Below are 13,726 nucleotides of genomic sequence, written 5' to 3'. Positions count from 1 at the left end.
CCGGAAGTGGCGCTGTGGCTCAAGTGGTAGAGCGCTAGCCTTGAGCTGAAGAGCTGAGGGACAGCGCCCAGGCCCAGAGTTCAGGCCCCATGACCGGAGCCCCCCCAAAAAAAGAAAGAAAAAGAAAAAAATACAACCCAGAAACATTAGAAATGTAGTTAGTGAAATAAAAACACGTGAATACTTTTATATTGAACAATATACATTGTTTCCCACTTAAACTTTTTACATATATTTAAAGGCTCTACTAATCTGATGGATTTTCTTCTATTACACTTTTCCTTACGAAGTCCTTAGATGGACTTGTGCTGCTTGACTTCCCAGAGAAACTCTGGATTTTTCTTATTGCCTACTTATTGTGTGTGTCCATCTGATCTTCTTTCCTCTAGTTTCTGAAAATTGGCAAGTATGTCCAGGGGTTTTTGTTTACTTGGGTTTCATCCTGTTGTATCAATAGATGGTATGGGTTTTTTTTAAAAAGAGGTACATAATGCCTGTTTTTTTTTCTCTTTTAGGATTCAGGCTGATGCTTAATGTTACTGGAAGCTTAGGGAAACGTGATATCATGGTATCCAGCAAGTAGCTATTGAGTTCCCATCTCTTTTACTTTATTGTTTTTGTAGAGTTGATATTGGGGTTATAGGGGCTGATATAGGGTTGATAGGGGTTATAGTTACATGAATAAGGTAATTGGTAATGAATACAATTCTTTTTGAACCATGTCTCCCTTTCCTTCCCTCTCACCAGGTTTTTCTCTCTGGTCCCCACCCACAAGATATCCAGTTCATTTTTCACACAGTGTCTAGTGAGTATCACTGTTGTGTTTACCCTTGTTCTGCCTTTAGTGTGCTCTCTCTTACCCTCACAAATACAAACTAACAACAAATAAGACAAAGGAAAAGAAAACCAAAACAGCACCAATGGCAACTAAAAATGTTTGTTTCCTTTTCTTGGAGTTCATTTCATAGAATATAATTTTATAGGACTATCTGCACATAGTTATTGAGTCTTTGTCAACACTCCTATGCATATCCTCCTTTGGCTTCAGTACGTGAATGTCCAGAGTCGTATATAATTTATCTATGACTCAGTGTGTGTGCATATATGAGTTCCCTCTTGATCCTTCTTCCAATTCAGTTTTTATAACCAGGAAAGATAAAAAAAAAGTCCTGTATATATGTGTGTGTGTGTGTGTGTGTTGTGCATGGTAATGTGTATAAGATACATATGTGCATTTTATATATATATATATATGTATATCTTTCAATTAAGACACATAGGTATTTAATATAGGGCTTTAAATATTGACTACAAGAGTTTGCTCTTGTCTACATGTTACCATTTCATGACTAATGTTTTAAAGGACAAACCTTATACTTTATTTCTCTGTCACATCTCCATAATCAGCAAGCCTTTCCTTTCTTCACTATGACAACTTAATCTTTTACTGTTCTGGTTCAGAGCTTATCATCTTACATGTGAACGATTCGAGAAGCTCCTTCTCTGATGATCCTCCCTCCACATGCTCCCCTTCCCCTTCAGAGATATTGATGTCCAAGGCCACATCTTTGGTTATTATCAAGCCTGCAACAAACTCAGATTATAAAACTAGGATGTGTCATATTGTCATGTGTCATGTGTTATCTTCCATGTTCTCCATTCATCCTCCTTTCCTTTATTCACTCATGATTCAGTAATTGCTTTTGAGGGACTATAGATGCACAGAAATACCCATTCAGCAGTAAACTCTAAATATCTGAGAAATTTATGCTCTTTAGGTTGGTTGAGCATGCCTTCACATGAGATCATTTAGAGAAAGGACTAAAGGGAGAGGTTGACAGACTGTCAGGGAGGTAGTATCTAGAAGGCCATGGTCAAGTTGACCCAAGATTAAAAAAATGGTTCAAGGACAAAACATGCATTGATCTGAGTCTCAAAGGATGATCAGGACCTAAAGTTAGCATAGAGGAATGAACAGACATGTCTAAGTAACCTAAACTGTGATGTCTTACAATTACTTTGCCTATACTTTGCAGGCTCCTTCTTTACAAGTATGTATTGATGATGATTTTTATCTTAAGGTAGTTTGGTATAAGTACTTTATGTAATGAAGTCAGGAAATCTGCTCTACTTTTCCTAAGTACGTTTTCCATATTTTGCCAACTCATTGAATCTGAATTTGTCAACATTTAAAAATACAGAATTGTATTACAATATACATCTCCCTTCAGCCTATAAATCCTTAAGCATTCATTCTAAAGACATAATCAATGTTGCATAAATTTAACTGTATCAGTTATTAAATATAAGGTGATAATTTTCACTTTTTACCATGCTGATATGCACCTGGTTGATTCTTTTCTTTGACAGAGAGAAAACTTTGTATTTTCTCTATATTCAATTGTATGTCAATGCGTTCTAGTTGATCAGTTGTACCAAAGTATGGGTACTGATTGTAACATTACAATCATAATTATAATTCTCCCCACTGACAATTTCTCTCATCTTCCTCTAAGTAATCAGACTGCCCTCCACAAAGTTTTAGAAGAGTTCCTGATTACCAACTAGTGAGACTAACATCCCCCAGCCTCCCTTATAGCCAAGTATGTATTCATGTCCATATTTGTTGCAGTGGAATATAAACAGATGTAAAGCATACAAATTTTGTATCACTTCTTCAAAAGGAAATTGTTTGCCTACATTCTTCCCTCCTCTTTCCTGTCTTTTTGAATTTAGGTGAAGTATAAGAACACAGTTTAACAGGATACTATGTTGAAAACGAACTTTACAATGTCAGGGTTGGGGGGAGGAGTTGGGGAGTTGGGGAGGGAAGTGATTTTGGGGGGAAAACAAAGGAGGAGGTAACAATGCTCGCTAGGAAATGTACTCGTTACCCTACTCATGTAACTGTAACTCCTCTGTACAACATCATATATATATATATATATATATATATATATATATATATATATACACACTACAACTTAAAGCCAGGTACTAGTGGCTCATGCCTGTAATCCTAGCTATTCAGAGGCTGAGATCTAAGAATCATGATTCAAAGCCATCCTTGGCAGGAAAGCTGTGAGACTCTTATCTCCAGTTAACAACCAGAAAACTGGATGTTGATCTGTGGCTCAAAGTGGTAGACTACTAGTCTTCAACATGAAAAGCTCAGGGACAGCACCCAGGCCCTGAGTTCAAGCCCCAGGAGCAGCATACACACAAAACAAAGAATCACAATTTAGGAGGTGGCAAAGCAAAAATGTACTGGAAACTTCACTTAATACTGTAGATAAGTCAAGTGGCTAATATTCATTCTTCTAGACTATTTTGTATGAGAGAAATCACATTTTTCTGAGAGAAGAAATTCAGTGTTGTTTGACCAGTAGTGTTTGGGGTCTCTTTATGTCTTGGTAGCTTATTTTGCATCCAGGTATAACTGTGATAGAAGTAATAGAAAGTGGCTATCATTTTTTATGGCATGGAAAAATAAAATTAGAATTCTAGTTTGTATTTGCTTGTGTTTTTATTTCTAGTGGCTGTATGCCACTATAAATAAAATATTTAATCATATTAGACTGGAGATGTGGCTCAGTGGTAGTGTTTTTCTAGTATGATCACCAGTATCACAAAAATTTAAAAAGAGTTGGCTATATTTTATTTATTATATTCTTTATTTATACATGTATATTCATATATATTTGAATCCTATTGAGTATGCTGTACAAATCATAAAAATTTTCCTTACATGCCCTTTTAAAGTACATTGTTACTGTTTTATAGAAACAAACTATATTATAAGCAATAGTTCAAATCCAATAATTGATATTTGCATATTTTTCTCATTGTTTTACTCTTCCATTTCTATTGTTACAATGAGTATTTTTGTGTATGAATTTTTCCAGGCATTGAGATGTTTTTCTGTGAAACAACACAAACAGTAAAATAGCTACTAAAATGGTATGAACATATATAAGAATTTAAAGTGCTACCAAGTTATTCTGTAGTATCAAATTACATCTACCCCCACCAAAATTATGAGAATATTTTAGCTTTAGCAGTTTTCTCTGAGAAGAATGATATCAGCAGAGGCATATGTTCCAACAAGATGGAATCACGTGTCACTCTGGATCACTGCTAGTTTTAGCATAGGCCTCAGAACACCATTGCAACTCTGCAGGTTCTGGCTATAAGGTTCAGATGACCCAGCTTAGCATCTGCCAGGGGCCTGTGTCTTCAGCAACACTATGTCAAACTCATACATCACAACATGGAACAGGACCACATTTGTTGGGAGTAGGATAGAATGTCTACAGATATCAATATAGAATGGGAAAATATTTTCAAACTATTTAACAAGACAATAGTATCTATAAATTGCAAAGAACTCAAATAAGTCAACAGCAAAAATTAAATATCATGATTTAAAATAGGCAGTAGAACTAAATAGCATTTCTTTTTTGTTGTTGTTGTTGGTCATGGGGCTTGAACTCTGGGCCTGGGTGCTGTCCCTCAGCTCTTCATCTCAACGCTAGTGCTCTACCACTTGAGCCACAGCACCACTTTCGGTTTTCTGAGTGGTTTATTGGAAATAAGAGTCTCCCGGTCTTTCCTGCCTGGGCTGGCTTTGAACCGTGATCCTCAGATCTCAGCTTCCTGAGTATCTAGGATTACAGGCGTGAGCCACCGGCACCTGGCCCCTAAATAGCATTTCTTTTATAAAAGATATACAAATGGCCATCAGGTATATGAAAAACATCTCAGCATCACTAATCACCAAGAAAAGCACCCTCAAATAACAAAAAGAGATTATCTTATACCAGTAAAAAAAATTCATACACAAAAGACAAAAGCTAACAGGTTCTGACAAAGATGCGGAGGAAATTCAGCCCTTTCACACTGTCAGTTGGAATACAAACTGGTATAGCTATTGTAGGGAACAGTATGGGAGTACTTCAAAAAATTAAAAATAAAATAACCTTATGATGAAGCAATCCCAATATTGGTATATGTCCAAAGGAAATGAAATCAAACACCTGCACTTCCATTTTTATTACAGCACTATTCAAGATAAACAAGGAATGGAAACAACCTAAATGTCCACCAACTTACAATTAGATAAATAAAATATAGTACATGCACACAGAGGAATACTCTTCTTCTATGCAGAAGAGTGAAATCCTGTGAATGAAACTGTGATAACAGGGATGGAACTGGAGAAAGACAGGTAAGGCATGGTCTCAGCTGTATGTGGAATCTAAAATAGACAATCCTCAGACAAGTAGGGAGAACAGTGGTTATTGCTTGTGTTAGTTGCATGTTCCTTTTTATTGTTTAGTTGTGTTCAAATGTATCACCATGTAAGATTTCTTTATCCATTTACTTGGTAGATATTTAGATTTTCTTACTTTGAGGAAATCATAGATGATATTGCCATGAACATTTCTGTGTCAATATTTGTGATGGGAAAATTCTTAACAGTAGAATTTCTAGGAAATATGGTAAGTGTAGGTTGAGCTTTTATCACATTTTCATAAGTTAGTTGTATAATGAGGTTAAATTCTGACCTGTCCATTCGCTCTCCTTCATGCCCTCTTCCATCCCCAAGCCAATCTCAGCAAGCTTCATTGCTCCATTTTCACACATGTACATAAAGTATCTTGATGATATTCATCCTTCTTCACCCTTTCCATTTTCCCTTCTTCCTCCCACTAGTGTTCACATCCTGAACAAGTCCACTTCTTTATTCCTGTCATTTATTTTTGTCAGCGTGTGTTAGTGGATCACAGGGATCTCACTGTGGTATTTCATACAAGCATACCCAGAAGTTTAATCAGATAAAGCTGAACTTTTAAAGAAATTGTCCCAAAGTTTTCAAAGTGGTTGAACTTCTCACTAGCGATGAATGTGAGTTGTAGTTGTTCTGTATCCTCAAAAGTACTTTATGTCACCAGGCACTGGTGGTTCATTCCTGTATTCATAGCTACTCGGGAGGCTGTGATCTGAAGAACACAGTTCAAAGCCAGACCTTGTAGGAAAGTCCTTGAGACTTTTATTTCTAATCAACCACTAAAAGAAACCCAGAAGTTGAGCTGAGGCTCAAGTGGAAGAGTACTAGTGTTGAGCAAAAAAAGCTCAGGCACAGTACCCAGATCCTGAGTCTAAGCCCCAGGACCAACAAAAAAAGAATTTGAGATTATCAGATTGTATAACTGTAACTATTTTAATGAGCTAATTGGCAATTTGTACATGTTTTTGATAATTGCAATCTTCTGATTTTTGTTACATTGTTCTTTTGTGTCTTAATAGTTCTTTTTATATGTTACGATATGTATCATAACCCTTTGTCAGGTGTATATATTATGAATATTTTCTAGTGTCCTACTTTTATTGGAAGGATTGGGTCTCACGGATGAGAATCGCCTCAAATTTCAGGGCTCAAGTTGTTCTCCTGTCCAGCTTTCCAAGTAGTATTGACTACATGACATGAAATCCTCTGTCTTTCTAATATATATATATATATATATATGTAATTTTTATATATGGAATTTTTTGTGTGCTGGTCCTAAGGCTTGAGCTGAAGGCTAGCATTTTACCATTTGAGACACAGCTCTACTTACAGCTTTTTTTGTGTGTGGTGCTTAATTGCAGATAAGAATTTCATAGATTTTCCTGCTTGGGCTGACTTTGAACCACAGTCCTCAGAGCTGAGCCTCCTTAGTGGTCAGGGTTACAGGTGTGAGCTACTGGCACCTGGCTCTTAACCAAATTTTTAAAGGGCAGTTTAAAATTTATTCTTTTTTTTTTACTTTTTATTATGAAAATACTGTACAGAGGGGTAAAATTTATTCTTATAAGACCCAATTTTACATTTGTTCTTTTGTGAGCCTTTTTTGTATTGTAAGGAATCTTTGTGCTCCCTAAGATAGTAGGTTTTGCTTTCTCTATGTTTTATTCTAGAAATTTTAGAATTTGCGATTTTATATTTAGGACTATGATCCCAAAGGCAAGGTTATTTTTATTACCATGTATAATTTCCAATTGTTTCAGTGTGATTTGTTATGAAGAGAATACTTTTCCCATTGGTTATCTTGGCATCATTTAAAAATTAATTTAACTAGGGCTGGGAAGGTGGCTCAGTGGTAGAGCGCTTGCCTTGCATGCATGAGGACCTGGGTTCGATTCCCCAGCACCACATAAGCAAAAAGAAAAAAAGCCAGAAGTGGCACTGTGGCTCAAGTAGTAGAGCGCTAGCCTTGAGCTGAAGAGCTGAGGGATAGCACCCAGGCCCAGAGTTCAGGCCCCACGACCGGACCCCCCCAAAAATTAATTTAAATAGATAGATAGATAGATAGATAGATAGATAGATAGATAGATAGATAGATAGATAGATAGATAGATAGATAGATGTCGACTTCTAGATTCTATACTGGCCAGGCACCAATGGCTCAGACATGTAATCTTAGCTACTGAAGAGTCTGAGATCTGATGTCGACTTCTAGATTCTATACTGGCCAGGCACCAATGGCTCAGACATGTAATCTTAGCTACTGAGGAGTCTGAGATCTGAGAATCATGGTTCAAAGCAAGTCTGGAGCAGAAAACTCCATGAAATTCCTATCTCCTTTTTACCAACAAAAAGCTGGAAGTGAAGCTGTGCTCAAGTGGTTAGAAGGCCAGCTGTAAGTGGCAAAAGCCAGGTGAGAGCGCTAAGTCCTGAGTTCAAGTTCCCCTACCAGCACACACACACACACACACACACACACACACACACACACACACACACAGTGTCAGAGTTTATTCTGTGCTACTGATCATTTATAACTTATCTATCATAACATCTTGTCTTGAAATATAATTTAATCCTCAAGGTTTGTAGAGTTTTCTTTTTTGTATTCTGTGTCCTTGGTTTTGTCGATGTAAGTCTGTCCATTTTTGCAAAGATGTCTGCTGAGATTTTGATCATACATTATTTATAGGTTAATTTGGAATACTTACCTTAGAGAGTATTATGGATATTTTTATAGTAATTTCAGTCTTAATTTCTTTCAGCAGTTTTACAGTTTTTGTGTACAGCTATTCTAAGTGTATACATTTTATTTCTAAGTATTTCACGTTTTTGAAGGCATAATATGTATGTGATAAGCTATAAAAGTATAAGTGATACTTTTCAATTTACTGTCATTTCTAGCATATAAGAATACAATTGTTTTGTATATGTGTCATATAAATGCAACCTTCTAACATTCAACTAATAGTCCTATTAGTTTTATTGTCCAATAAGTTTATTGTCAATTCCTTAGGGTTTTCTAAATACATGATAATTTAATTTGCAAATACAGACATACTTATTGCCATTTTAACCAGAAATTTGTGAGGGAGTTTGTTTTTCCATCTGAAAAATCTGACAAGGTTTTGTTGGACTACATTCTTTGGCTCACCTCCTAGAAGAGTATCACATGTCTAGGGGCCTCTCACAAGAGGAGCCATCAGCTGTCTTGCTTTTTTCCAAGTTCTAAAAAAGCAGCTGCCTGTAGAGTCTATATTTATATAATGACAGCAGAAAAGACAGATGGTTGGGATTTTATTCCAACTTTAATCCTGTTCTTCAAATAAAAATAACTATTTTGTTCTTTTCTTAAGAAATATCCTTTTTGTTTCATGCAAAAATAAAAATAGAGGGAAGCAACAAGAATGAGAAAAATGCACTCAGACCCTTTTCTTAGTGCACATCTCTCATACGTTTTATGGAGTGGAAAATGGAGAGCTTTCGTTGCTGAGAGGACAGCAAGAGGAATAGGTTGTATCCTAGGAGCAGAGAAGGAATAAGCAATTGCTCACAGAAGAGAGAATGATCAACAGCCCTCTGAGCAGATACTGCCCCTCCCTGGCCAGCAGAGAAAGGCCAGGAATACACAAAGAAGCAGAGCTACAGGTCCCAGCCCTCAGACAGACACTGACCAGGACTTGGTGCAATGGGCCAGGCAGTCCAGTCTCTCCGCCCTGCCCGCTCCCCCTAACCCCCACCTTCCCCCCGCCCTCGCTTGGGGCGGCTGGAGAAGGCAGGATGCGGAGGCGGAGCCTCTGGCTGGGATGCAGGCCCCACGTGACCGCTCTGCACGAACGCGCGCATTCGGCTGCAACGCCAGCCGCGACTCGCATTGGCTCAGCCTCTCGCTCTTTAGCGGTGGTACCTGCTCCGAGGGTCCCGAGGACGCGCAAGTCATAGAGTCCCGGAGGCGGAGGAGAGAAGGTGAGGGATTCGGCGGGGACCCCGGGGGTGGGATGGAAGGTGAGAACGGACCCCGCCTGCAGACCCCCATGTCAGGTCCTGCCGCTTCTGGCGGAGAAACAGCGGGTAAGGCTGCAGCCCGCGTGTCCTGGCGCGGCCGTTGGCCGGAGCAGACGGTGGTGGGCCCGGACTATGCGGATTTGCGGTCCTGAGGCTGCGATCCTGTGAAGACACCTGCCTGCGCCATGAACGCCAGCTTTTCCCACGGCCCCGCCCCGCCCCCTCCTGGTCTTCTTGGTGCAGAAAATGGTGGTCAGCGCGGAGGGTGGGGGCCAGGCGGGGGAGGTGGAGAAGGGGCCTGGATGAGGGCGAGGGTAGGCAGACCAGGAGTGAAGGGTTGCAGCTCCTCGGGCTACTTTACACCATCTGGCTCTATGCAGGTCTGCAGGGCAGTTTGGCGAAGCATCTCGCAGCGATAATCCAGAGGAGGAGGAAACAGCAAGGATAGGCCCAGGTCGGTGCGAAGGGCTCTTCTGGCAAGGAGGGGGGCGGGGGAGACGGCGGCAGGAGAGGAAAGGAACATGTAGCGAATTCTCTCCTGAGGTCATCCCCACCCCCAATTCCAGCACATCCTTCTAGCTCATCCCCGTCCTCCATTTTGATTCCTGCAGAGGCCTGGAAATGGATCCGCAGGGAAAATGGTGGGCTTTCGGAAGGGAGGGGCATGGTCTGGGGGCCGTCTAGAGGATGCTAAGGGACTCAGATGTGAGAATAAAATTTACCAAAGGCCATTGAAATCCAGTCGTCTGAATGTTGAAAGGTGCATAGTAGGGCCCCTGTCCTCGGTGCTGATCTACCCACTAAGAATTTAGATCCTTTTCTTGTCCCTTTTCTCCTAGGAGCAATGGAGTCCAAACAGGAAAAACCAATACAGAACCTCAATGTGGAAAATACTCACCAGGAAAATGAAAACAAGGAAGAAAAGGAGCAAGTTGCTACTAAAAAGGAGCCCTTGGCTCAGCCTTCAGAAGCCGGGGTTCCTAGAGGGAATCGCAGGCGATTCCGTGTTAGGCAGCCCGTCCTGCACTATAGATGGGATCTGATGCATAGGCTTGGAGAGCCCCAGGCAAGGATGAGAGAAGAGAACATGGAAAGGTTTGGGGAGGAGGTGAGACAGCTCATGGAAAAGCTGAGGGAGAAGCAGTTGAGCCATAGTCTGCGGGCAGTTAGCACCGACCCCCCCCACCATGACCACCATGATGAGTTTTGCCTTATGCCCTAAATCCTGAATCCTGATGTGTTCCCTCAAGTTAATTGCGAGAGACCCCTGCTTCCTAAAACTACATGTTTGTGATGTACTCTTGTAAATCTTTTGATGTTCCTTGTGGATCTCCTATTACCAGCTTCTAATTGAATGTTGTGTTTTGACCCCGTCTGTAAGAATTTTGTTAGCAGGAGAATTTATCTATTGCATGGAGAGATGCTCATCATATATTGTGAAGTTAATAAAGCAATTAAAAAAGCAATCTGTACTCTTTTTTACTTAAAACCTTTTATTTATATACAAATACAAGAATATAAATATGAAAGCAAATAGTGTCAATCTCTGTGGTGGAATTAATAGATTTTTGTTTTCTTGTTGATAAATTTTCATTTTTCAAAACAGTACAGGAGAGGGCAGAAAATAGAGAGAGTAATTTGGACTAATACAGTCATAATATTGAATACACATATGTGAAATAGAGTGAGGAAAGGAAACAAGTTGGAGATGGGGAGAATGATAAAAAGATGACTGATCAAGAGGCTTTGCACATATAATGGACATATTAAATTGAAACCACCATATACAACTACTTGAAGATAATAAAAAATAAAATAAGATGATTAGAGGATACCTTGTAAGAAGTCTCTAGACCTAAAAAAATACTATGAAATACATATTAAAAGAATTGAGCCACTTTATTAAAGAAATTGTCAGCATTTACTAAAATTGTGACAGAATTTCAATATTAGTTTACCTCTGAGCTGTTTAGAAACTATACATGTCTTTGAAGATCATGATGCTCACCCATAAGGTAAAATAATCACCTCCCAAGGCAGCTGTATGAACCAGATAGTTTAGAGCTTTCTCAACTTTTCATAATCCACCCATTTATAAGTTCATTTCACTCAAGGGATGTTCCTAAGGTGAGCCTTTTTATGTAATCAAGTACTGTGGGATAAAGGGTAAGTACTTCACTTTTTTGCTGTTGTGTCCCATTCATTTCCTCTCATGGGTGTTGTTCTATACTAGGTCTTGCTTCTTATACTGGCCTAGGACCACTATAAATGATTACAACTCTTCAAGGTGAGAAAATTTCACTGATTTCTTTGAATGTAATGTTCTTTTGATTTGGTGCTTTTTGAGTATGTTTGTGTGATCATGGAGTTTGAATTCAAGGCCTCACACAGGTACTCTGCCACTTAAGCCACACACTTAGCCCCCTCACTGATTTTTTTAGGGGGAAAATCCAATGAATACTCACTGTACTATAAAAGATTGTTTCTCTGCTCAGCAATTTGGAAGGATTTTATCTAGTTCTTTCCTTAAGGGTAGTTTTCTTCCAGGAAACCTCTTGACCATTTCAGCAGAGTATATATGATAAATGAGGGAACAGCTTCTTTTGTGTGCTGTCCTGGGACCTGAACTCAGGACCTGGTAGCTATGCCTTAGCTTTATTTCCTCAAGGCTAGTGCTCTACCACTTGGGCCACAGGTCCACTTCTGGCTTTTTGGTACTTTATTGAAGGTAAGACTCTCATGGACTTTCTTGCTCAGGCTGGCTTTGAACTATGATCCTCAAATCTCAGTCTGAGTATCTAGGAATAGAGGTGTGAACTTCTGCCTAGCAGTTTCCTTTTAATCTGAGTCAGTCAATTCTCATACCAGCCCACTTCCACCTGAAACCTATGAATGTAACATTTTTATTATAGATTCAGTTGAAACACCAGGAGATCAAGTCAGTGTATGCGTGCTACTTAAATATAGGGATCTTTATAAAGCTCTCATGAGGAGACTATTGGAGTTATATTCTAATAGATCTTGGGACACAATGACCATCTTAGAGTTTACTTATCGGGTGAAGAAAACCCATATTTTATGTATGAAGAGAGGTTTTTTTTTTTGCAGCACTGAAAATTGAATCCAATGCTCTATTCTATCATCCCACTCCTTTGGTTTTATTTTGGTTTTCAGATAGGATCTCAATAACTGTTTAGGTTGGCCTTGTATTCATAATCTTCCTCCTCTCAAGTCCTTAGGATTATAGTCATATCTTGCTTTTTTGGTGATGCAAGAAATATAGCACACAATCACATGCACACTCAGCCTAAGTAATTCCTCCTCTTTCAGGCCTTGAAGATATAAGCCACAATGATGCAAAGCAGAAGTTTATAGAAAGGCTAGAGCTTCAAAAGGCAGAGAAAGTTATAATTAAAGAATTTTTACTATTGATTGTCAGGGTTAGCTCAAGTTTCATTGGAATACAAAAGAATTCTGCCTGTATCTCATAGAAGGTAGTCAGCAATTCCTTCACCAGGAGAAATGAAGCTCATGTGTCAACTGATAGCATGCCCATGACAGAAGATGATTATATATATGTATGTATGTATATATATATATATATATATGAAAATGTACAACCTTTTTATGTTCAGACAAATCCAGGTTTACCCCAGAAAAGGTCAAGTTTAAGATTCTAGTTTAGGAAAAAAGACTCTGCTAAACAGTTCCCCTTAGCTTTTAATGGTGCTTAGTTTTAAAGGGGCATCTAAATGAATACCACATGAGTGGTCAAGCTCCGTGTAAAATACTCAGGCAATAATCATCAGAAAGTAAGCAAAAGACAATAATAAAACAGGCATAAGTTTTCATTGAGATAGCAACCATATCGAAGGATCTGTATGGATTTGTCTATATATAATTTCTTTATGTTATGTGGTGAGCTTCCCTCTTTTCCTTTAATGTGCCAATTCTTCACAAAAGTAGTAGATAAATTCATTCCATAATATGCTAAAGATTCAGGAAAAATTAAGGCAGAGAGATTAGGGATATACCCTAGTTCACAAAAAGAAAAAAAGTTTACAAAAAGAGGTTTGAGTTATAGATGTGAATTTGGCCACTGACATTAAGCGCATGATGCACGCCCAGTAAACACTTGTAGAATGAATAAAAGAAACTGTACAAGAGAAATAACACATGTAATGGTATTCCAGAAATGATAACTAGCATCCATTTTGGATCTTTGTAGATTTGTAAAAATCTAACAAAATTGAAATAATACAGATAGTATCTCACGTTTTAAAACAATTACCTTTTCCTTGCAAATAAGGGAAATCATAGAACCTATGTTTCTTTGGACCTGGTTTACTACACTTAATATATTTTTTCCCAAGTCTTTCCATTTCCTAACAAATGGGGACATGTCATTCTTTCTGATGGAGGCATAGAATTCAT

The 13,726-nt window shown here is 38.6% G+C and overlaps 1 protein-coding gene across 2 annotated transcripts in view; it reads left to right on the top strand.

The window, feature by feature from the left end:
- Positions 1–10,652, top strand: part of Bex2 (brain expressed X-linked 2) — a 98,822-nt gene extending 88,170 nt beyond the window's left edge. Inside the window, exons 1-3 of one of the 2 annotated variants that reach the window (XM_013036601.1) lie at positions 9,140–9,253; positions 9,673–9,746; positions 10,132–10,652. In XM_013036601.1, the coding sequence (XP_012892055.1) occupies positions 10,137–10,514 (378 nt within the window). In that variant the 5' untranslated portion in view covers positions 9,140–9,253; positions 9,673–9,746; positions 10,132–10,136 and the 3' untranslated portion in view covers positions 10,515–10,652. Of the gene's footprint in view, positions 1–9,139; positions 9,254–9,672; positions 9,747–10,131 lie in introns of those variants that run through there. The other variant, XM_013036602.1, reaches the window with a different exon arrangement.
- Positions 10,653–13,726: the final 3,074 nt, after the last annotated feature.

The sequence above is a fragment of the Dipodomys ordii genome, unplaced genomic scaffold (genome assembly GCF_000151885.1).
Source record: "Dipodomys ordii isolate 6190 unplaced genomic scaffold, Dord_2.0 Scaffold303, whole genome shotgun sequence".
Classification (NCBI taxonomy): Eukaryota; Metazoa; Chordata; class Mammalia; order Rodentia; family Heteromyidae; genus Dipodomys; species Dipodomys ordii.
Note: the sequence above shows the minus strand (reverse complement) of the source record. Positions and strands in the feature narration are given on the sequence as shown.